At 41.5% G+C, this 25,536-nt stretch overlaps 2 protein-coding genes, 1 long non-coding RNA gene and 1 pseudogene across 3 annotated transcripts; 2 read left to right on the plus strand and 2 right to left on the minus strand.

Moving 5' to 3' along the window:
* The first annotated feature begins 2,408 nt into the window (after nt 1-2,408).
* On the plus strand, nt 2,409-5,673 carry LOC123516160. The gene is made up of 2 exons (XR_006678107.1): nt 2,409-2,550; nt 5,643-5,673. It is a non-coding gene; the product is annotated as an uncharacterized LOC123516160 (long non-coding RNA).
* A 5-nt stretch (nt 5,674-5,678) lies between these two features.
* Nucleotides 5,679-12,135, minus strand: LOC123516159 (lysosome-associated membrane glycoprotein 1-like). Its single transcript, XM_045275320.1, has 6 exons — nt 12,045-12,135; nt 11,073-11,459; nt 7,865-7,992; nt 7,554-7,758; nt 7,036-7,221; nt 5,679-6,219 (listed from the first exon to the last, which is right to left on the minus strand). Exons 1-6 carry the CDS (start codon nt 12,076-12,078, stop codon nt 6,068-6,070), a joined length of 1,092 nt encoding a protein of 363 aa, XP_045131255.1. The 5' UTR covers nt 12,079-12,135; the 3' UTR covers nt 5,679-6,067.
* A 2,005-nt stretch (nt 12,136-14,140) lies between these two features.
* Nucleotides 14,141-20,356, plus strand: LOC123516134. The gene is made up of 2 exons (XM_045275247.1): nt 14,141-14,688; nt 19,320-20,356. Exons 1-2 carry the CDS (start codon nt 14,148-14,150, stop codon nt 19,736-19,738), a joined length of 960 nt encoding a protein of 319 aa, XP_045131182.1. The 5' UTR covers nt 14,141-14,147; the 3' UTR covers nt 19,739-20,356.
* Nucleotides 20,352-22,047, minus strand: LOC123516135 (annotated as a pseudogene).
* Nucleotides 22,048-25,536: the final 3,489 nt, after the last annotated feature.

Raw genomic sequence — 25,536 nt, forward strand, 5'->3', positions numbered from 1 at the left:
CATAGGGGGGTGGTCGCTCCCCCAAGTAAAAAAACCACTGGTCTGCACACACACACACACACACACACACAAGCCAGAGGATCGGGGTTCGATTCCCCGGCCGGGTGGAGATATTTGGGTGTGTCTCCTTTCACGTGTAGCCCCTGTTCACCTAGCAGTGAGTAGCTACGGGATGTAAATCGAGGAGTTATGACCTTGTTGTCCCGGTGTGTGGTGTGCGCCTGGTCACAGGCCTATCCGAAGATCGGAAACAATGAGCTCTGAGCTCGTTCCGTAGGGTAACGTCTGGCTGTCTCGTCAGAGACTGCAGCAGATCAAACAGTGAATTACACACACACACACACACACACACGTTGTAAGACCAAATGTGTTTATTTTCAAAGAGCAGTTTTATGATTGTCAATTATAGCTAGTTCATTGGTGGTTTACTCAATCAGCACGTCCGTATCTATCAAGACTAGCAGCGCATGGTATGTACACAACAATAACAACAATAAAAAGTACTACTACTGTTACTACTACTATAACAACAACATCAACATATCAACTTACTTCACACCACCGGCCGTCGAGCTCCTGTTGAGTTCCAGCGGGAGAGTGAGGTGAGGTGGGGCGGGGCTTTGGGCGGGAAGGGAACAAGGCGGAGCTCACCAGATGGCACTGCTGGTATTCTAGCGCCAAATCCAAAACCTATATTTTTTCTAGTACTGCTAGCAGGATACTATTTTTACATAGCTTTTTATTGCATAGTTATTATCATGAACCTTTTTTTTTTTTCTTTTTTTTTTTGCGGGCGGCTTCGCTTCCCTATTATATATAGAGTCTATTTGAGATACTTGTAAGTAAAACAAGCTCATCTCTTCACTCCATCTCAGATAATGATTTAGTGTTGTACTCTTAACTAGTGCCCTTTTTTCCTTAGTTTGTAGTGTTCACTTCACCTTAGTAAAGGAAGTCTCAGCACTATACTGAGCTAAACCAATGCTGCTTCCAAACTACCACGACAGCAGCACCTGAACCTTCGAGCGCTATAACTCACCTTTAAGCCTTGCCGGTACGTGTTGTGCTTTGATTATTACCTCACTCTTACACAAGGCAACCTTTCCTTGCCGAGCCGTGAGTCATCCAGGTCACTTTACTTACATTTTTGCAATACTTTCTTCAGTCTACTACAGTCTTAAAGTCTTTACACTGTTGATTGCAAACACTAAATCTTAAACTCTCTCTCTCTCTCTCTCTCTCTCTCTCTCTCTCTCTCTCTCTCTCTCTCATCTCGGTGATAAAACCATCTATTGCAGCAGATAAGCACTGTAGTTACTAGTTAGAGATGAAGTAAACAAGGAGGTTCTGTGTTTGTATATGTGACCTCAGCACGACCTTTTATTCCGATCCTCCGATGGTTTGCTTGGGAGAGGAAAAGACCTTTATTTTACCACTATTTATTGCGATGATTACATCAAATGAATGCCTCGGGAAATCAATGAGTAACTTAGCAACTGTAGTACTGTCAAGTCACTCTTCCTGGTGGACGAGGCAGCTGAGCTCAGAGGATGCAGGTTAAGCCAAGCACGTGAAAGGTTGGTCATCATTTCTGCCCGGAGCATCAACCACTGCCTCACTGATGTCAATATGCCATCACCGCACAATGCATGATATGTCGCAACGGATTACTTGAGTCCAGCAGTATTGCTAGCACACGTTTAACATCCTTCTCTGTTTGCAATACAGACAGAGGGTCATGTATAGACTCACAGCTGTCTGGCCCCAACATGCTGTGGGCCGAGGAAGACAAGCCCTGCTGCTCCCTGAGACAGCTGCACTCAGTCATGCCTTGCACCATTTCATCAGAGCTTTCAGTCATCATGACGTAATCAAGAGTTACACAAAAAATATTATTTGCCCGAAACACGAAACAACTTTAGCACGAAATTTTAGCTAGCGTGATATGCATGACAGTAATGAATGCTGTTCAGAAAAAAAATATATAAAAGATAATAATGATAATAAACAGGAGTGCTTTTAGGAGTACAAAATGAATCACTATCATTCTGGATTACTAACATTTGTTCCACTGCGGAGGTGAAGCAGCTGCGTCACCGCCACGTGGTGCCCAGCCTCGTGGATGGCGGCTGCAGGGAGGCCGCCACTTGCGTCACTCCACCCAGCATCGTCAACACTATTAAAATATAATCTACTTCATGTCAACACTAGTTACTCGGAATCACAATGAAAGGAAGCGCTGGCAGAGTCTTAGGGACCTGCGGGGCTCGGTGGTCGTGGAGTGATGCTGTGACGGGCGGGACGGGGCGGGCGACGACGTGCTGCTTCACGTTCCGCGCCCCCACGCCCAACTGGGGGCTAAGGGCAAGGGGCTTATCACAAGGTCACGTGGCACCTCATGGAAGACTCGGTACAGCTCCAGCCAGACACAGCGAGACTCAAGGATCAAGGACGGGAGGTGCATGAGGAGGAAGGAGGATGAAAAGAGAGAGAGAGAGAGAGAGAGAGAGAGAGAGAGAGAGAGAGAGAGAGAGAGAGAGAGAGAGATAGGTAAAGGGAGTGTAGGGGTGTGCAGGTGATGAAGGCAAAGTGTAGGCGGGGACAATGGATAGGTCGTGCTCTTCAAGGTGGGTGTGCGGTGTGGCGGGGAAGCGAAGGGACGCAGCGGGATGGTGGTGTCGCTGGTGGCTGGAAGGAGCTCTCGGTGGCAACAATGGCCAACACAGCACAACGTGATATTGGTACACTACCCTTGTAAGTTACTTTCATTACATAACAATAAAAGTTTCACATCTAAAAATCACAATATTCGATCCTTACACAGGACTACCAGTCACCGGGGGAGTGGTCGTGACTCAAACAAACAACATTCCAGTGGTTAAAAGATCGTGGCCGAAGACAAACTCGGTGGCTTTACCAATACGAAGATTTGATTATGAGATCATAGTCACTGCATGAATTGAGATGCACAGCTCAAGGCAAACGGCCGCGCCTCGAGGTTCACACTGATGGAACACACAGTTCTCAGTGGTGACCAAGAATCCTCAGGGTCCATTAAACGTTTACTAATAGACCGATGCACTTTAACCACTGGATTATTCATTATTCTTTATAGGCTACATATCCAAACCCTCGTCGGGGCTGCCTCGCTTGCCGGGAGGGCGACAGACTCCCTCACACACTCCCACACAAGGCGACGCCCACCCACACTTCGCCAGCAGGACAGGTGGGGCTGTATTATATACCTAGCTATAACGTTCATATAACATTACTTTATGATAACATGTCCAATAAGGTGATTTCCATTTGTCGTGTACTAAGTGAACCACTAAGATACAGATCGTGCAGCGCCACCGAGCTGAGAGGGAGTGGTGAGCGGAGCGGATCGAGGCGTCCTAAACACTAAATGAACCTTGCTGGAACTTTGATCCGGAACGAGGCACTCTGTTGACGTATGACCCACGCGCAATAATAAGCCTCTGCTGAAGTGTCAGTTCTTGTGAGTGTGTCTGAATCTCGCAAAATACGTACGTTCATAATAAGAAATATACGCAAACTAGAAGCACAATATACGTTACCTCTCGAAGGTGACAGTAATCTGCACTACATACGCTGTATTGTAGCTAAGTTTATCATATTTTAAGCTTACGTACTTTTCCACTTAAGAATCTGAAACCTTAAAGATTTTTGCAGCTAATTGTATCCACAACGTTTCCCACTAGAAAGTTAACTAGTAATGCACTTCCGTCATCTGAGTTCCGGGTACTATTGAGTTACATTATTGCTATACATTCCCTTTCAAAACAACACACCTTCGAGATAACATCCTAAAATCTTCCAGCCCTTTCGTATTATTGCTATGGCTCATAACTTCACACAGCGTACACAAGGCTAGTTCATTCTTCTTCCTTCTACCTTACTTCTCCATTATCATGACAAACATCGGCCAGAAACAAACTACTTAGTCTTCCTACCCAAGTAACTCAACACGGGAGACAAACTTTGGCCCATATTTTGAATTATTTTGCTCTCTTACCATGACTATCTTCAAAAGCAACACAGACTAGCCAAGTTCCCAAGAATGCTTCTCCAGTTAATAATGTTGGGAGAAATTTAGTTAATCTGTCATTGAAACAGGAAAAACTATATCAGAAAATTCCTGTAATTTTAAGCAGAGCCTTTGAAATAGTGGATGTGCGGCGCAAAAGTGTTTCAGAATATGGTCCAACGCGTTGTCCATCAATCCATCCATCCATTTATTTGTTCTAGTGACCTCGCTTGCTCTGGTGCTGTGCATGTGTCGCTGATCATGCTTTCACCAGGCACGGCACTCATCATTACTTCCTTCCTTGGCCTACGATGAAGCACAGTTACTCGGTTAAGGATATCGCAAATGGTGCCTAAACAAGAGTGGCGTGGCTGCTGCTCCGTCTGTAAAGGTTGTTTAACAGGCAAGATTTTAATAACATAGTTCACGCCTTAAAGCTGAACCTAGTATTCTGTCTTGAAGCATCTCAGCGTTAACACATCAGCTCAGTCTCGTCCTGGCGGCGGTGTGGCGCAGCGAACAGGAGTAAGTTCCATTGGCGAATACATTGTTTCTGCTTAGTTTGTTGCAGAATTCACGTCCCGTTGTAGCGGAGATCGTGATGAAACGAGAACGCTTTGTTTGGCGGGAGAGAATTGAATATGGAGAGAAACAGAGAGAAAGATTCATAACTTAGCCACGAGACTCTTCTATAATCTCTTCTACACGTAATTCACTCATAAATTTCAAGCGAAACAAATTACAGCATTCCACACCCCGCCTTTCAGGTACAGTCACGGCCGACAATCGAGCAGCTGCAGCCACCGCATTGCTGACCGTGCTCTGAGACGCACTGCTCTCTCGCCATGACTTTTCAAAGGCAACAGAGGTAATCAGCCGGGTTCCCAAGAGTGCTTCTCCTGTTAATAATGTAACAATCTTGTTGATCTGTCACTAGAAACAAAAAAAAAAAAAAAAAGTAAAAAACGCGTTTAGTCCACCCTCTAGAGCCTTTTGAGTGTAGTGGATTTGCGGGGCAGAACTGTTTCGCAATAATTGTTTTCACTCCCACTGTGTAACTTCTTTCCCTCGACCTTGAAGACCTTGATCTGCTCAGATTACGCCAAGGGCCAGGTCGTGTATGACATTGCCGGCACATCATTACGTAAATGCAAGACGCAGAACACTTGGAAGAACATGAAGTGTAACAGCAGGTCAACTCTCTTGTGACCAGGACTGTGCCTCCAGCAGGGTGTTCTTATGGAAGATGTTGGATATCTTTCTTTTTATTGTTGTTGTTGTTATTGATAAGTGCAGCAGTAGGTGCACATGGTGCTGCTGCGCCGCAAACAATGCTACATGAAACAGCAGATGAGAGCAGCGCTTCCTCCTCCTATATAGCTTGTACTGTACATAGATACTTACGTTGTCATTTTCTCCTACTCGAATTGGTGATACAATATTTTCGCATAACGATCAACAATCCTCTATGAAGACGAAAAGCAAACAAAAGAAAAAAAATCACATGAGGATCAGCCACCCCAGCTACTCTTGAGATGGGTTAGGATAGGTTACATTACTTTAGGTTAGGTTAGATGAGGTTACAGATGGACAGAGAGAGAGAGAGAGAGAGAGAGAGAGAGAGAGAGAGAGAGAGAGAGAGAGAGAGAGAGAGAGAGAGAGAGAGAGAGAGAGAGAGAGAGAGAGAGAGAGAGAGAGAGAGAGAGACAAAAAAACCTACCTTATCTAAACCAAACTAACCCACACTAAGCATATCTGGAGTAGCTGCTTTACGTGTGACACACACAAAAAAAAAAAAAAAAAAAAAAAGAAACATTGTCAAACATCTGGTGGCGTATGGCTGAACCTGCCGCTAGTCACTGGAGGCTGGTGATGGCGCCGCTTGTCACCCAGGAGCCTCTGAGTGGTAGGGAGGATAGCAGAAGGTGGTTACGAAGGATCAAATACCGTGCATGGGGCTGAGGATGGGTCGATTGGGTGAGTCGGGGGTCGAGGATGGGAGGGCGGGGCGGGGACACGTCACTCCATGATGTCATACTGAACCTTCTTGATCTTGAAGTACCTGAAGATGCCGTACACGAGGATGGTGAGCAGCGTGGAGCCTGCCAGCACTCCGCCCACAGTCACCGGCACCATCTCGTCCCGGTGAACGCGGTGCTTGCAATGCTTGGCTGGGCAGGGGGAAACAGTACACAGTTATAGATGTAGTAAACGGGGATTATACCTAAATACCTACACACCTTTCACGTCCTAGACTGAAGTACACACTAACTTCAAAAAGAAAAACAAGAACTAAGATAATTAAGAGGAATTAATAAGGAGTGATGTATAAGTAAAAATGGACGCACCTTCCCCATCTAACACTATCTAAAATACAAAATAGGAAGAATTGCAAGCGATCAGGTAAGAGAATCAAGCAGGAATGGAGCCTAAACACAAACACAATACTGAACGTGCACCGCTCACACCTATGAAAGATGACCAAGACTAACGACATTACGAAGGAGTAAAATCACACTCAGTTATAAAGATAGAGTTGTCCAAGAATCATAAATAAATAGCAATGGACATCTTTCCCACATTGCCCTAAATTCAGTAACATAAGAAATGGATACGGACTAATACAGAAGGTAAAGAACTGCACATGTTTAGGTACATAGATTATAAGACAATGAACCATGAATCACAGCTAAGCACACTTTTCGTATTCTAGACTGCACTAAATCATACTCTAAACTCACTAACAAAGACAAGAAAAAAAAATACCATCCAAAATCAAATCAAGTTTCTTGAAATCTTCTTGAAAAAAAAATGTCATATGAAGGAAGAAATACAGAAGCAGGCAAGAAGTCTTAAATTTGCCAGGAAATAAAGGAATATTTGTTAACTCATGCATTAGAGAGGTGGAGAAATCTGGGTGTAAGAGAGAGTAGAGATTCTTGTGCAATTTTGTATGGGGTCGAGTGATAACGAGATGCAGCACTCACGCGTCCTGAAGATTGCCTCGTTGTTGAAGGCCTGCACGCGCACCTCATCGAAGTGCAGGATAGCAGTGTGGTTGGTGGCGTCCGTCAGCCTCACGTCGTGCACCACTAGGCAGCGGAAGGAACGCGCGTTGCTCGTCTGCCACCACTTTCGTCCAGGCTTGCTCACTGCCGACACCTGCCCGATACCTGCAGGCCAAGGTGATCCCGCGAGAGAGAGAGAGAGAGAGAGAGAGAGAGAGAGAGAGAGAGAGAGAGAGAGAGAGAGCATTTCAAAATTAAGACTAAAGTTTCATTTCAGTTTCTTTTCCCAGTCGTGTACTAAGAACCCTATTCTAAAACACTTCTGCCTTTAGCTCTATTACTTTCAAATGCATCTAGTTGATGTTACACAGATTTCTAAGATTGTTTTTACGGTGTTAGTGAAATTTCTATATCATTAACATGAGAAGCACTCGGCTAATCTTCTCGTGGTCTTCGGAAATACTACACTGGTGGTGAAAGAGCTAAGCGTTTCTTACCCTGGGCAGCGTTAGGGAACTTGGCGTCGTTCAGGTTGTATGTGAGGTTGAATCTAGAGACGAACCACGTGTCGGTGATGTCATCCTGCCCGAAGGCGAGGGAGAGGATGAAAGCACCCCAGGAGATGCTGATCTCGGACATCTTCCCAACCCTGTCGCATGTGCCACTAACATCCGCGTTGTCTGGGGTGTAGACCTTCGTGTTCTGGGGTAGAGAGAGGCTGTGAGTGGGTAGGAACTTTGAGTTAGGGAGTTAGTGTTTCACCACGTGAAGTGACAAGTGGCAGTAGAATGTATGTCTCTCAGCTCACCAGGTAGTCGCCCTTCGTGTCAGGGTAGTAGATGTTGACGTTTGCCTTGAAGTAGAACATCACGCAGCTCACGCCGTCGTCATCGTTTACTATGTAAGTACCGTCGCTCCGCATGTAACCGCTGGTATCTGAGGAGACGCACAGACATGCCAAAAGCAGTGTGACCAAGTGTGGTGATGGTGGTGCACGTGAAAATAGCAAGGGTGAGCGGTACAAGTGGTGGAAACTATCACTAGTGAGGGAGAGTAATACAGGTGGTGGTGGTGATGGTGGTGGAAATGATCACTAAAGAGAGACAGCGGTTGAAGTTGAAATAAAAAATATGCATTATCCTTTCATTCATTATATTTGAAATTCAAAGTTACCTTAGATCAAATAAATATTTTGTTCAACTAAAGTGTTTGTTATTATTCACGTTCCAATGAAACGTGTATTTGGACTGAGCTGTCTTCGCAACATACAGCAATTCAACATTGAAGACGAAGTTGAAGCACATTAACCCATTACTGCCGTGATGCAAAGGCAAGAAAATATGATGTGGAGACTCAACGATTGACTGACTGACTGACTGACTGACTGACTGACTGGCTGATTGATTACTGTGAGGCAGGAGCAGGAGGAGATTGGCTATGACGAGGTGATATGACTAGAATGAAGGTCCATGTCAGCTCCAAAGAAAAATTCTACATAGATGTGTAGTTGACTGATATTGACTAGACTGTGATGACTAGTCGAAGAGATAGTTATTTAATGGTACAGAGTAGTCAAGATAGAACCAGAAATGATGGGTTCAAGTTTAAGAAATTAGACTTAAGAAAAAAGATGGGAAGGAACTATTTCTCAAACAGAGTAGTTGATGAATGGAACGGACTCAATAATCAAGCTATTAGTGCCAAGTCAATAGGTAACTTAAAAAAGATCAGACAAATATATGGACAGGAATGATAGGTGGAAATAAGTAGGTAGGTGGATAGCAGGGACTGACACGTGTAGGCGTGGTGGCTTCTTGCAGCTTTCATTTCCTTATGTTCTTATATTCTTAAAATCCCTGATGACATTTGCACGAAATGGGAAAAGGGTAAATAACTATTTCAGCTTCCAGCTTTAAGATTCCATTTTTTTCTTCAAAGTCCTGGATATTGATGTAATAGAGTCCACAAGATATTGTCAACCAAAGCTTGTGTCAATCACGGTTGTGTGTAGCTTAAACAAATAACTAGTAGAAATTCGGAAACACAAAAGTTTCATTTATAAAGTGTGTCATATACATATCTCAAGAACTTTCTGACAATCGTGCAAGGATCAGATCAGTGAAAGCAGACCCGCGGAGATCATCCCTCCCCCATCCCCCCTCCATCACGCTGCGGTCATCCAACTGCGGCGCCAACTTAGAAAATCAGGTTAGAGACTGCTGAGAAAGAGACAGCATCTCTCAGTATTTTGAGACGTACACGTTGTATCATATCCTGAAAACTCCTGGGTTGCATCACCACTGATTTCAGAACCTCTACTATAGAAGCTAAAGGTTTTCAAGAGTGTTTTCGTGATTCTAGTAACAAATTAACAAAATACTTCTTTATTATTAAACTTTGAAGGAAATACAATCCTAAAAATTTGATTAATAATCTCTGTGACCTTTGAAATGAGTCGCACCGAGACAGCGAGGAGTTTCTGAATACCATGCCTGTTAGAGTATGGAAGGAAGCAGGGTAATGGTAGGTGCAGAGCAATATCAATAACGTTAGAATGTTAAAAAGAAAGTCTAGTTTCAGACATATAAGAGGAAAAAGAGAAGAACGCTAAAGAAAATGACAATTACTGAAGGAAAAATTTCATACAAGATAATATCTATAGAAAACATTACTATAACCCTCTCCTTTTGATGGAACGCGACAGAATACACTACTTGTTAAATAACGAATTAGCTTATAAAACGGTACAACAGAGAGAGAGAGAGAGAGAGAGAGAGAGAGAGAGAGTGGAACCACACGCGCTTTGGGTTCCGAGGGGTCCCCAAGCGCACGGGTTCGAATCTTGGCCACGGTCCGAGTGTAAGAAAGGCTTCCTTACTCGGGGTAACGATTCCCTAAGGAGTGGACTTTCAAATGGGAGGCACCAAAAAATACCCCCTGTAACCCATAAATTCCCGTGAAAAGCCCACATTGTAGAGAGAGAGAGAGAGAGAGAGAGAGAGAGAGAGAGTAAAGATGAGTAAACCAGAAAAAAAAAAAAACATGGTTGTAAAATAAATGAACAAGCCACGCCTCTCGTCTCAAGTTTGGTGGTACTTTTGAGTAATGGGTGGAGGCTGTCATCCGTTTGGGCGCACCTGCCGTTAAGTTTGATGTTGCGTCATTTGGAACGCTCTGGCTGCAAGACGTTAATTCCTTTTCAATACAAGACTATCATTCCTTAATTATCGAAACTTTAATAAGAATCAATGCAGTATCAAACGGAAAACTTAAAGATAAGCTTTGCACTCAATGCTCACAAACGGTCATACACTGTTACTTTGCATATGTCAAATCTCATAATTTTTTCTAAACCCAATGATACTTTGAGCTTATTAATTACTACTGACAAATGTAACATTCTTTGAATTTTTGTTTGACATTTATTTGTTCCATTACCAAAACCTAAATGACCAAGTCCCGTTTAAGAATGGCCACGGCGGCTCCTCGGCATGATGATACCTACCATCAGGTTTGAACACAAGGCAGGAGAAATACGCACCCAGTTGGGGAAGTGATTGGTAAAACAGGAGTGGAGTGCATTACAGAGGTGAAAAGATTTGATAAAAATTGATAGTTTGGTCACGTAATATGAAGAGAAGGCCATGCAGGAACTCATCAAAAGCACTTGGACTCCCGGAGAAATCCAGTTGAAGCGTATAAGGTCGAGGAGAAGACAGAGCGTGTGATGTAATGATAGAATAAGTTCATGGATGGGGATGACAAATGGAATTAAATAGCTTTAAACACACAGGGACTGCCTCGTATAGGCCTGGTGGCCTCTTGCAACTTCCCTCTTTTCTTATGTTCTTATGTACAATGGAACTACAAAAAAATAAAGGGTGTGAGTCGCAGAAGAAGATGCAAGAAACGCAAACCACTAGAAAAAGACTTGTACATGGCGCCATCGCCTGACTCAAGGGAAGGAGAACTATAAACAAACAAGCACTGCGATGAATGTATTCATCATTTCTCACCTGTTCCCTTCAGAGCCATGGGCACCGGCAGCTCTTCGTACACCACGTCACTAATAACATTATCCTTCTCCAGCTTGTTGTTGGTGTCCTCGATCCTCGCACTAGCAGCTAAAAGTTCCGTGTTCCCGACGTCCCCCCCTGAAGGCGAGTGGCGGCGAGGCGGGATGTCGACTGCACCTTCGTCTGTGAGCTGTGGGGACGCGCCTGCCCCAGTCCTCTTTTTAGCATTTGGTGGTGGCTGGGAGTCTGGTGGTGAGGGCGAGTGTGTGGTGGAGTCTTGGGTGATGCCTGGAGTGTTGGTTGTATTAGCACTAGTGACTGTGTTGGCCGGAACTCGGGTAAGGGCAGGGAGGACATCAGTGGTTCCTGCCACCACCGCCACCACAGCTGTTAACACACAACAGGAACACTCACGAAACATTCTTCAATAACATGCCTGGAATACCTACAATCTTATATTTAATTTCTATAATCCCAAAAATCGTATATTGATTATAATTCAGCCTTCTTCTTCCCCCCCCATGCAAGTCGGTCACTCCCACACACCAGAATGTTCATCAGTGGATACATACATGATCCAACCCTCCCACGCATGTCGAGGGAGCGTGTGGAAACTGCTCCTTGGATTTTACGAGTAACTATGATTAAGCTGGCCGAGTTCAACAATATCCCTCACCAGAAATGTTGCATTATTTCTGCGCAACTCAAGTACTTTAACACTGTTTAAGCAAACCTAACATGCACTTGGAGAGGCTGTCTTACTTTTGGTGATATATGCCTCGTAAAGCTTAAAAATAAGTGTATTGATAAAAATTTCACGGATCGCCAGGTTTACTTCATCGACCAGGCCTAGACGAGTCCTGCTTATTTACACCCACAGACACTCGCCCCACAGGCCCCTGCAAGTCCTACTGACACACGTGCTGCTCGTGTATGGAAACTATAAATACGCGTTACTAATACGTATCATACCAAAGCAGACGAAGGCAGCCGCCGTCGCCGACATCTTGCCTCAGCTGTGAAAGTCAAGCCACTGGGACACATGCGCCTCACCGTCTCTGCTGCCACAGGAAGAGCATTGATTTTAGCGCGGCAGTGGTGCGGAGAGACAGGGTTGCCGGGCGTTCCAGCCTACCCCACCACCCCTTGGTTAAGGTCAGGGAAGACTCGCCTATAATAATGGTGAAGTAAGACCTCCCATACATGCGTCTTTCGCGCCAACTTTCCATCCCGTTCACTCAACATTCGACTTGCACAACTAAAGAAACAATCAAAATCTTTATCTGGATCCTAAACACTGACGCTGTTCAGAAGTGTCTTAACATTTTTTCCTTCTACTCAGTAGAAATCATGCATTAGTGCAGCTCTGTCTTGTCTAAACTCTAAAGTGACAGATGATTCAACAATCGCATAGTTTCCCCGTGCACTTTTAACACATATGTTCTGTACACGTCCCTTCGAGGTGGAAGGACTGCACCGCTGAAAATGATAAATCATAACAAAAATTAGGTCAAAGAGTATAATTGATCCTTATGTACTTTATTGCAACTCCTGGAATTTCCCACTACAAATTGAAATTGAAATAGAGGCGATGATGGACATAATTATGTCAACATAAGTAGTACCCATATATATATATATATATATATATATATATATATATATATATATATATATATATATATATATATATATATATATATATATATATATATATATATATGTGTGTGTGTGTGTGTGTGTGTGTGTGTTTCACTGTTTGATCTGCTGCAGTCTCTGACGAGACAGCCAGACGTTACCCTACGGAACGAGCTCAGAGCTCATTATTTCCGATCTTCGGATAGGCTTGAGACCAGGCACACACCACACACCGGGACAACAAGGTCACAACTCCTCGATTTACATCCCGTACCTGCTCACTGCTAGGTGAACAGGGGCTACACGTCAAAGAAGACACACCCAAATATCTCCACCCGGCCGGGGAATCGAACCCCGGTCATCTGGCTTGTGAAGCCAGCGCTCTAACCACTGAGCTACCAAGCCGTGTGTGTGTGTGTGTGTGTGTGTGTGTGTGTGTGTGTGTTTCACTGTTTGATCTGCTGCAGTGTGTGTGTGTGTGTGTGTGTGTGTGTGTGTGTGTGTGTGTGTGTGTGTCTGAGTGTGAAGTAATCACAGAGTTGAATTCTTGAATTCTCTGCCTGTCTATTTCAACGATTTAATTTTTTCCAAGCGAGGACTATGAAGATTTATCCTTTTTTTCATTTTCCCTTTGTTGATCTTTTGTGACAAGGAAATAATAATTAATAGCAATGGTAATGATTACAGTAAAATATGGAACGATGATTCTTATGAGGCGATGAGGTTGGTTGGCAGAACCAAAACAAGAACAATGTTCAGATTGAAGAGAGACTGAAATAAAAACAATTCCTGTAGCAGATGTGCATGTGTACATAGATCATGATTTCAAATAGCATGATATGTATGCAGAATGTAAAACTGAAGGAAATGGGCTGAAAAAAAGGAGAAGGAATGTTGGCGGGAGAGGAATGTTTAAGCTAGACTTTAAAAGTCATCTCTAAAAGGGTAAAAAGTAGCACCATGAATGAGAACAAGCAGGAGAATAAAAAAGATTTTTTTTTTCTATCCCAACATCTAATAGGAATAAGATTCATGTTTGGAATAATAAGTTAACCAAAACGTAACGGCAGCTGTAACTTTGCGTGAGCTACCACAGCGTCAAGGCAAATAATGTATTCGTTCTTATCAAAGGATGAAAGCAAAGATATACGGCTAATCGCATATAAGTACACATATCAATCACAGGATGCAGACGATGATAGACCAAATACACTTGTCACAGGATGAAGGCAATAAAAAAATATGCTTTTATCACGAAAATAATTCAAACATACTAAGTTAGCCATGGCGAAAGTATTGCCGTCGCTGTTGCTGCTCCTGCCACTGAGCTCCGAAGGCATCTCCAGCCCCACCATGGCCTGTAATGCTACCGAAATAGTCTTAGAAAAGACAGAAGATGTAGAATCCATCCAGAGAAAACAAGAAAGCAATATTTCTATGGTTGGGAAACCTGAAAGTGGTTTCAGAGGTCTTCTTCTCACGGTGACTGAAAGTAGTAACGTTGAGCTCCGAGCGTGGTTACGTGGGGAGCATCAGTGCTTTCCTCAGGGTGATGAGTGGCAGCATGTGGAGGCGTGGTGGGCGGTGACCAACAAGTCTAGTGTTTCTATGGGTATCGTAACTGAAGAATGCCAGTTGATGTGCACGATCAATCACCAGTTACAAGTACAACAAAGTGTCCCGGAGTTTGAATTGTTGGCTTACGGCCCTTCAAGGTGGATTGCAAAAAGACTACCCGACTTCTGTAACATCACATATCGGGATGCATCCAATGTCCAACACTTCAATTTCTCTGTCTGCGATATCGCTCTATTTGACAAGAACACAGCCTTAGGAATGAACACTGCCTCTACAACAGCCTCGTCTTCATGGCTGTCGCTGCCCTTGTTTGTCTCGACAACATCGCTCCTGCTGGCGGCGCTGGTTGTAGCAGTGATGTTAATAGTATATCTCAAGCGACACCAGCACATACTGCCAGGTGAGGTATGAGTGTGTGTGTGTGTGTGTGTGTGTGTGTGTGTGTGTGTGTGTGTGTGTGTGTGTGTGTGTGTTTGATATACTAATTTTGTTATTCTCTTCAACTCTTATCATGATCTTTACCAAACCTCTCTGTTGTTCGTCACGTATACAGCCCTCGCTGCCTGCAATGCACTTCAACTTTCAGTATTTTTTTTCTCGAAGCACGATGCCATCACACTTTTTAGAACATCCAGTTCTTTGTACACGGCATTCGCGGACTGTTCATCTTCAGGCAGCTTTATCAAGCCATAATTTACTGAATACCTGAATTTCCTCTATCTTCTTTAAATAGAGATAATTTTGCATTTTCACTTACTTTAGGTTTACTAAAAGGTTTTTCATATGCCTCATTTAGAGAACTTATAATAGGTACACTTAAGATTATGTTTTGCTGTTTATCACACAGTTTAAAGGTCTTCCAGAAGAGAAAGTGTTCCTTCCATCTTGGCTTTCATAAACTTTATCTCCTCAAGTGATGAAAAAAATATATATCATATTGTTAATGAAGTTGGTCACAAAGTACAGGAAGCATCTTCAGATGTTTTATGGTCTTAAAATGTTGCTAAAATGTCACCGAGACGATTCATTAAGTTTCCTACGTATATTTTCTTTACTGGTTACGAATGATTTCTTATTAAGCAATTATTGGATCTTTTTTATACAAGGTGGGGAAGCAGGGCTAGGGCAACAAAAATAATAAGAAAAAGGCCCACTTGATCGCCAGTTTCCTTAAAGATCAAATAAAGTTAATCATAAGTCTGGGACAAACGTCTTGAAATCTTCCTCTTTAAGTTAAAGGAAGTCAGGTCAAAGGAAGATGAAAATACAGAAGCAGGCAGGGAGTTTCAGAGTTTACCAGAGAAAGATGTGAATGATTGAAGGTGCTGGTTAACTCTTGTAATAGACTTGGACAGAATAGGAGTGAGAGGAAGAAGAGAGCCTTATGCACCGCGATCGCAGGAGGAGGGGAGGCATGCAATTAGCAAGATCAGTAGTACAGTTAGCATGAAAATAGCGATAAAAGATAGTACGAGATCCTACATTCCGGAGGTGAAAAAATTATTGAAGACAGTCAGTCATAGGAGAAGAATTGATGGGACGAAAAGCTTTTGATTTTACCCTATCTAATAAAACTGTGTGAGCGGAAACTCCCAAACATGCGAAGAGTACATGCGAAAAGTATAGTGCAGAGTAAGCAGCTGGAGGAACGAAAGAAACTTTTGGCGACGCCTCAGAACCCCTAGCTTCATAGAAGCTGTTTTAGCAAGAGATGAGATGTGAAGTTCCTAATTTATATTATAAGTAAAGGACAGAACGAGGATATTTAGTGTAGAAGAGGGGGACAGTTGAGTGTCATTGAAAAAGAGGGAATACTTGTCTGTAAGGTTCTGTGGTGTTGACATATGGAGGAATTGAATCTTTGAGGTATTGAACACTACTAAGTTTTCTCTGCCCAAATCAGAAATCTTAGAAAACTCACAAGCCAAACGTTCTGTAACGTCCCTGAATGGCCTGTTGAGTTCGTAAAGGATTGGTCGTCTCTGAAAGGGCGTGGAAAGATGCAGAGTGGTATCATCAGCATAGGAGTGGATAGGGCAAGAAGTTTGGTTAAGAAGATCATTAATGAATGATTGAAAGAGAGTGGGTCACAGGACCGAAATCTGAGGATTTAGAAGAAGAACAGTGACCGTCTACCACGGCTGCAATAGAACGGTCGGAAAGGAAACCTGGGATAAAGTTGCAAAAAGAAAGATAGAAGCTGTAGAAGGGCAGTTTTGAAATCAAAGCTTTTGTGCCAGACTATATCAAAAGCTTTGATATGTCGAATGCAACAGCAAAAAATTTCACCGCAATTTATAAAAGACTCGGTAAGGAATACCAGAAGATCACCAGTAGAGCGACTTTGACGGAAGCCATACTGGATATCAGAGATGACTGTGAAGTGACAGATGTTTGAGAATCTTCATATTGATGATATATTGAAAAACTTAAGATAAGAAAGAAATTAAACCTATAGTGCGGTAGTTTGAGGGATTAGAACTGTCACCTTTTTAGGGAAAATCAGCATAATACCTCCTCAGTTCCCCCTAGCTGGCTGAGGCAAAACGTCAGGGACACCTCTGACTTGGGGGATCCCTTGGAAGGATTGGAAAAATAGGACAAGATACAGATATGAGATTGTGATTGGAGGAGCCCAACAGAGAAGACAGAGTAACAGCATAAGCAGAAGGATTAGAGACAAAAAAGATTAAGAATGTTGGGTGCTTCTTTAGGAAGGTCAGGAAGGGAAACTGGAGATAAAGTTGCAGAGAGAAGGATAGAAACCGTAAGAGGGCAGTTCTGAATCCAAAGCTTTGTGCCCGACTCTATCAAAAGCTTTTGATATGTCTAATGCAAAAGCAAAATTTTTATGAAAATCTAAAAGATTATGTTCTAGACTTATCAATTAAGGCCAGAAGATCACCAGTAGAGCGTCCTTGACGAAAGTCATGCAGATAGAAGATTGTGAAGCGATAGATGTTTGAGAATCTTCCTATTGAGGATAGATTAAAAATCTTAAGACAAGCAAGATTTCAAACCTATAGGGAGGTAGTTTGAGGGATTATAACGGTCATCCAATTTAAAAACAAGTTGAATGTTGGCAAACTTTCAGAAAGAAGGAAAGGTAGAAGTAGATAGACATAGTTGAAAGAGTTTGACCAGGCAAGGCACGGTAGCACAGTTTTTGAGAGCAAAAGGAAGAACTTTGATTGAAAGCATAAAATAGTCAGAGGTAGGTTGAGAAGGAGGGAGAAACCTAGAATCCTCCAAGGTGGAATTGTTAGCAAAGGTTTGAGAGAGGAGTTCAGGTTTAATGACAGATATGATGGCAGTGGTGCCATCAGGATAAAAACAAAGGAGGGAAAGATGAAGAAGTTAAATTATTGGAGATGTTTGTCGCCAGATGCTGGAAGTCTTGAGGGGAGTTGGAATTTGAAAGACTTTGACATTTTCTATTTATGAAGGAGTGTTTGGCAAGTTGAAGAAAAGACTGGGCATGATTTCGGGCAGATATGTAAAGTGCATGAGATTCAGGTGATGGAAGGTTCAAGTACCTTTTGTATATAACACGAGAACAGGATGTGTTAAACCAAGGTTTAGAAAGTTAGGTTGAAAAAAAGAATGAGGAATGAACGCCTCCATACTAGACACTATCACCTCTGTTAATCATTCAGCACACAGAGATGGGTCTCTGACACAAAAAACAACAATCATTCCAGGGAAAATCAGCATAATATCTCCTCAGGTCCCCCAATTGGCAGAGACAAAAACGCCAGAGGTGTACCTCCGCTTTGGGGGATCCTGAGGAGGGATTGGAGAAATAGGAAAAGATACGGAAACAAGATTGTGATCGGATGAGCCCAACGGAGAAGATAGAGTAACAGCATAAGCAGAAGGATTAGAGGTAAGGAAAAAGGCAAAAATGTTAGGCGTATCTCCAAGACGATTAGGAATACGAATAGGTTGTTGCACCAGTTGTTCTAGGTCATGGAAAACAGCAAAGTTGAAGGCTATAATATATTTCACCAGGATTGTCAATGAATGGAGAGGAAAGCCAAAGTTGGTGGTGAACATTGAAATCTTCAAGGATACTGATTACCGCGAAAGGATAGAGAGACCGAATGTGCTCCACCTTAAAAGTTAAACAGTCAAAGAATTTACTCTGGTCAGAGGAGTTAGGGGAGAGGTAAACAGCATAGAGAAATTTATGTAGAGAGTGACTATTGAGTCGAAATCAGATGTTGGAAAACTCGAAAGATACAAGAGCGTGGTCACGAAAGCAAGTAAAGTTGCTGATCACATAGACGCAACATCCATTTTTGGAACGAAAATGAGGATAGAGAAAGTAGGAGGAAACAGAAAAGGGGCTACTGTCAGTTGCCTCAGACACCTGTGTTTCGGTGAGTAAAAGAAGATGATATTTAGTAGAGGAGAGATGGTATTTTCCAGATTGAAAATTAGGTCTAAGACAGCGAATATGGCAGAAGTTAATGAAGAAAAGTTGAGGGAGGTGTCAAGACATTTTGGGTCGCTTCCGAGACAGCAGTCCGACCTGGGGACATTTCTGGTCTCCATCCCAGAAGGGAACTTCGAGGTAGGATTGGGAGCCGCCATTTTCTGAAATTTTAAGTGTGTAGGAAGTGCATGTAGTTCTGTGTGAAGGAGGAGAGTTGTCTTGAGAGGGTAGGCTGTGACTGCCCTCTCGAGCTCTGCTACACAAAGACACAAAGTTCAGCGAGATCACAACTAGCTTTCATGAAGGTTCACAGCATCTCCTGAACTGATCCAGATCAGAACTGTTCCAGAACAGAACTAATGATATTAAACCTAGCTGGGAATAAATTTTCGTTTTAGTAGGGGTCTAGTACCTCCTATAATAATTAGAATGGTCTTCAGAGTCACTATAATTTCCACTTAAGTTTGTTGAAAGTACTTGAGCTGAGTGGTCGAGTCGTCGAAACATCTGAAAATGTGAACTATGTTTTCTTGCTTGTGTTTAGAATTTGTCCATTTATGCATAAAAATTACCGTAACGTTTTCTTTCAACAGACCCGAGGAGATTTGAATTCCAGTCTGGACACCACGACGATCACCCACACTTAGACCAGGAGCGGGACTCAAATGAATCATGGGTGCCCACTTGTCTTGCGCCTATTGCGCAAGTACACCCAAGTGTTACTGAGCCAAGAAAGAACGAGAACTTGGCCACTGAATATAACGAGTCACCTCTCTATGATGATGTGGCAGCATATCAAGGCACAAGTCATGGACGTAATGAATCGTCTGTCTACGAAAATGTGGCTGTGTATCAAGTCGCAAGTCATGGACGTAATGAGTCACCTGTCTACGATAATGTGGCTGTGTATCAATGCACAAGTCAAGAACGTAATGAGTCACCTGTCTACGATAATGTGGCTGTGTACATCATCAATGAGTCACCTGTCAACGATTATTTAGAATATTACTAAGATAGAATCATCAAATTACTGTAGGGAGATTAATTTGTGTGTTTCATAGAGCAATAATGGGGAACATGGTTTTATTAAGTAAGGGATTTCCCCGTGATCAGTTTTTATAATGTGGTTTACCGGCTTGCTTTGTGGAACAGTGGACCACACTGGTACTGTCACACGCCTTGGAGCTTCATTTTGACTATTTTTAACAAATTCACTGCTGTTGGTTTTCCTTTCTATATTGATAGGAAGTTTAAAGAATGTTTTCGAAACACCACTGGCATTTAAATGTTAGATTGGTGCGGTAGGGAGGAGGTATGGGAAGTGTAGAAACAAGAAAGGAGCGGGAATAGAGAGGCGGACATGAGGTGGGCTTGAGAATGGATATGTGGTTTAACATTATATGTTACGACTTCTAGCTAACGATATTTACCTGTTAAATCCCTTGAGTTGACATGTCGCTCTAGGTAAAAGTGAGAGTAGGAATAGGGCGACTGTATCATGAAGTATGGACCCGTCTGTAGGTAAATACTGTGCATTGTCAGTGAGGTCCGCGCGGTTGGTTAAGTTAATATACATTATATTATAGATTTAAATATAATACAGTGTTAAAGTTAAATTACAATATTAAGTTAGGTTTATTTATGTAGCTCTCCTACAAATATATATCAAAATAAAATATACATTCATTAAAATCCTTACATTAATATACTAAAGTCATTTATGTTAGATTTGTGTTGCACTTGAAGCTTAGTAGATAAAGTAATGCACATTGGCTTAAACATTTTACTATGTAAAACTAACTTAAGAGAATAAAATGAGCTGAATTTTTTTATATTCAAGCCTAACTTAACAAATGAAATAATATACATCAACTTAATCAAACATAGCAGTACATACATACAAACTTAATTTAGTAGATATAATAATATACATCAGTTTCAATATAGCGGTATACATAAACTTAACTTAATGAAAAACCATCGGCAATTTTCGAGATTTCTCACAAACAAAGGAAAAAAATCTATCACTTTCACTTCTTACCCGCTGTCCAGTAGTATTTATAGTACCTGCTCCATCTGGAGGGTTGTGCTCATCATCTTCAGCATCATCCTCCAGGGGCTCGGGAACAGGTATTCCTTGTTGAATGCTGTATTTATGGAACAGCATACAGACTGCAGCTATCTTCGCACAGTTCTTTTTTTTTTTTTTTTTTTTTTTAGGGTCGTGTTGAAGAAACCCACCTGAACGATGCAGACACTGGAAACGAAATTTCAGAATACCAAAAATCTTCTCAATGATAAATCGGATCCTGGCATGATTTCTATTGAATCTTTCTTCCACACGGGTGCTTGGGTGTGGAAATGGAGTGAGGAGAAAGGATTCAAGTGGGTAGCCACTATCACTTGCAATCAGGAAAAATGATATAGAAACGTCTCACTTACTTGTATATGCATGTCAACAGTGGAAATGCTATGTATAGGAGTGACTTTCTAGTTTTATAAATTAATGATCATCAAATGTTAATCAACTCTAGCCCAAATTATAAATATCAAGGCACTGTTTAATACATAAAGTAAATTATGTATACCTCTACAGGATCGTAAAGTCCACCAAATGTCTTCTGCTTACTAAAAAAAACACTATGGAATGCTATATGTGACCATAAAACAGCCTATTTAGTTTGATAACGATATGACGCAATGCTCATCAAGGAGGTGAGCGTCTCGATAAAGCCTAGCTTGGACGCGATCTCTTAGAGGGCAGTTGTTCCAGATGTAAGCATCATGAGTGCTTCCAGGGTACTTGACAGTGTAGCTTATGATGAGGTGGTCTGCATTAGCTACTACTTGCAATTTGAGTGAGTGATACCTTTTTCTGTTAACATATACGTACATGTTCATTTTCACTTGGTGCCTTGATGGGTATACCCATCAATAGCACCAACGACCTTTGGGAAACCAATTATTCTGTGATAAACTTGTACAGTCCTGTTAAGTTGATATGACTTTGTTGTCATTCTTTTCTGAGTCCTTGCCATGTCTTTCGAGACATCTGTTACGTGCCCAATCACACGACTGACACTGGCTTGGGTTAAACTTGTTGCATCACCATTAAGGTTTTGAAGTTATACACTTGCTTGAAAGCGCAAAATCCTGAGTATGTGTTGGGATAGCATGAGACTATCTTGTTCTTCTCCCAATATGTGGCTCTAGTTCTTCACACAATTAAAAAATTTAGTTCCTTGTTAATCAGTAATTCCTTAACAATTCACTGTCATCCATGTGTAGGAGATCTAGTGGGTCACGGTATCTCCTCTCCTGTCGCACCTGTCGGGCAGTAAGGTACACAATTATACCTTCTGTACTGTAGTTGCTGATAGAAACATATGTTGCCTTCTTAGTTATGTTGTTCCTTTTCTTAAACAGAGATGGGAATTTGATGATAACAAGGCAAGATCTAAGATTGTAGGATAGATGAATAGGGTAAATGTATAACTATGATATCACCAGCTTTTGCTTATACTGCTATATACCATATCATGAGATCAAGTATAACAACTGAACATTCTATGTACCTTATTGAGAAGCTGATGTCTCAGAATGGCTTGCGGTATCAAACCTTGGAGCCACCTTATAAGGTAGCTTCAAGGTTTCTATAGAAACCTTTGCAAGGATCAGTAGTGGGGACAGAACCAGAAATAATGGGTTTAAGCTTGAAAACTTCAAGTTAAGGAGAGAAATGGAAAGAAACTGGTTTTCAAACAGAGTGGTTGATGAATGGAACGGTCTTAGTGGTGATGTAGTCAGGGCTGAGTCAATAGGGAGCTTCAAAAGAAGATTAACTATATTCATGGATGGGAATGATCGATAAAATTAGTTAGCTTTAATCAAAGAGGGACAGCCACGTGTAGGCCTGGCGGTCTCTTACAGCTTCCCTGTTTTCTTATGTTCTTATGTTCAACAATCCTGTATTGTACATGCAACATTAGTAATATTATTGAAACAACTCTAATATGTAAGAATAAGTAAAGTATAACTTGATGACTCTAAAGTAAACTCTACCATCTAGTCAGGATAGTTAACTTGTAAACAGTATAACGTAAACAATACAGCAACATAAAGAATTAATAGACTTTGAACTTTTCTGTTGACCCAATACAACAATAGTTATTTTTGCTATTGCAAACAAAAGATAACGGTAACAATAAAAGGAGTGCGAAAAAAACAACTAACTCTGCCTGATGTGTATCACATCACAGCTTACTAACTACTACGCTGAAAAAGAGTAAGTTTTAAAACAATGAAATAAAGTATGTACATGAATTACGAATTTCCTATATACAGTACATAGTACAGTACTTAACTGATGATGCTTGGCAGCCGCTATATACATGAAAATTGCTATGAACAACAAAAAGGGAGTCAGTCAAACATTACAACAGTATAGATATAGCAAAAAATGCTGACATGTACGTTATTCTAAAGTGCCACATTAAGACCAACCGAACCTACAAGAACTAACCTAACCCGCATCTTGAAGCAATAAATTCTATCGACTTCTACCATTCCTTCGGGGTGGAAGTTTGCCTACATTCAGCCTGTTCCTAAAAAGTGTGACCGCTCTAATCCCTCAAACTATCGTCCTATAACTTTAATCTTTTACTTATTTAAAGTTGTTGTTTTTTTAATCTATCCTCAATAGGAAGATTTTCAAACATCTGTCACTTCACAATCTCGCTGCACAAGTCTTTTTTCTTCCTCTCATCCCTATTCTGTCCATCTCTCTAATACAAGAGTTAACCGGTATTTTCAATCATTCATTCCTTTTTCTGGTAAACTTTGGAACTCTATGTTTGCTTCTGTATTTCCATCTTCATACGACTAGACTTCTTTAAGAGGGAGGTATCCAGACATTTGTCCTTGGCTTCTGGCTAAAACCTTTTTTGAATCTTTTATGAAACTTGCAGTTTAAGTGGGCCTTTTTTTTTTTTTTTACATTTTCTTGTCCTTGACAAGTTTCTCTCTTGCATTAAAAAAAATAAATAAAAGAAAACGAGAAAGGAATAACTAAAGGTGAGAGACAAGCGAAAACCAGGAAGTCATGGTCAAAATACTTCTTATGCGTTCACTTTCACTCACTTGCACTGTGCTTTGTGTTTTCTTCAAAACCAAGTTGTCTGATCTGGTGAGAGTCTCTCTATAAAACCTTCTTCGCCGATCATAAGACTTGAGATGGAGGGAAAACGCTCCTCACAGTGGAAGGGAGTACGGTGGATTGTTCAACTATTGACCGCCACTATACTATACTAAGAGTACCTATGTGATATATCTCACATAATACTTCCCGTGTCGTTGTTCGAGAAGACTTTTGTTTGAGGGAGCTCCTATCCAGTGTGTGTGTGTGTGTGTGTGTGTGTGTGTGTGTGTGTGTGTGTGTGTGTGTGTGTGTGTGTGTGTAGGGGAAGGTGAGGTAAGACGGATCCATGGGGAAAGATGGAACCCCCCTTCTAAATCCAAGCATAAAGGGAGAGTTTCAAAATTTGACTCCTAGATGGCCTTCACGTCGCCCAACAATAACGTTATCACTACCAATAGGCATGATAAATTTCCCTTGCGCATCAGAGGGAAATATTTGTCATTTTATAGTGCTGATGTTATTTGCACAAGTTAAGACACTGCTTGTTTTATATTGAAATAATTATCATAATGATTTAGTACTTATGTTATACATGCCCATGAGTGTATACATGATATATAGATGCCATAAATTGGCATAGTAAATATGGATGCTTTGGTAAACATTTCGACATTTGAATATTTACTAATGGGGTAAGATGGACCCCATGAGAAGGGAACGGTGGGTTTGTTGTGCTAATTGCAAAAGCTGGGCTCATGAGCAATGTGTAGGGATAGATGGTGATGAAGCTGAGGAAGAGGTTTTTGTGTGTGATTTATGTCATAATGTTGTGCAGGGATAGATGGTGATGAGGGAGAGTTTTTTTTTTTTTTTTTTTTTTTTGTTTCTTCGGTTGATATGTACCAATAAATTTGGCTCATGGGCAATGTGAAAGGATATGATGATGACGAGAAAAAGTTTTTCATCCATGATTTATGTCAATAAGGATTTGATTCTTCATATTCAGTTTGCGGGGTAAAATGGACCTCTGGGGGTCCGTCTTACCTCATCATTTGGGCCCAATAAGAATTATTATTTTGTAAATTCTTGTGCTTCATTGTTTTCCTTTAAAAACCGTGATCCGTGTGTAGACTTTGAAGATAACATCCCAAAGCTTCACCACAAACCAACAAATCCCCAAAAGTCATATAAATGTGGTTTCTAGACTCAATACATTATTAAGTGGTCCGTCTTAACCCACCTTCCCCTATTTACACTGGAGATGCCTAAAGGATACTGTCAACGCATGTAGCAAGCGGCATTGGGCAGAGAAAAGGTGCCTAAGACTTAGTACAAAACGCAGATTTTGAATAGATTCTAATGTCATATAATTATAGATGGCAATCTTCTTGCCAAACTAGCACGCCTTAAATAGTGTTTTCTTTTAAGAACTTATACATCAAAACCAAGAAACATATCTGATGGATGTACTGTGTGTGTGTGTGTGTGTGTGTGTGTGTGTGTGTGTGTGTGTGTGTGTGTGTGTGTGTGTGTGTGTGTGTGTGTGTGAAGATTATAATTATGTCGTAAAAAATGTTTAGTGGCTACTATTAAGAATACCAGTGTACAATTATTCTTCCATGGTTTTGTCTGGAAAACGCACTGACAGCAAATATAACACAAGGAATTCATAC

The sequence above is a fragment of the Portunus trituberculatus genome, chromosome 40 (genome assembly GCF_017591435.1).
Source record: "Portunus trituberculatus isolate SZX2019 chromosome 40, ASM1759143v1, whole genome shotgun sequence".
Taxonomy (NCBI): domain Eukaryota; kingdom Metazoa; phylum Arthropoda; class Malacostraca; order Decapoda; family Portunidae; genus Portunus; species Portunus trituberculatus.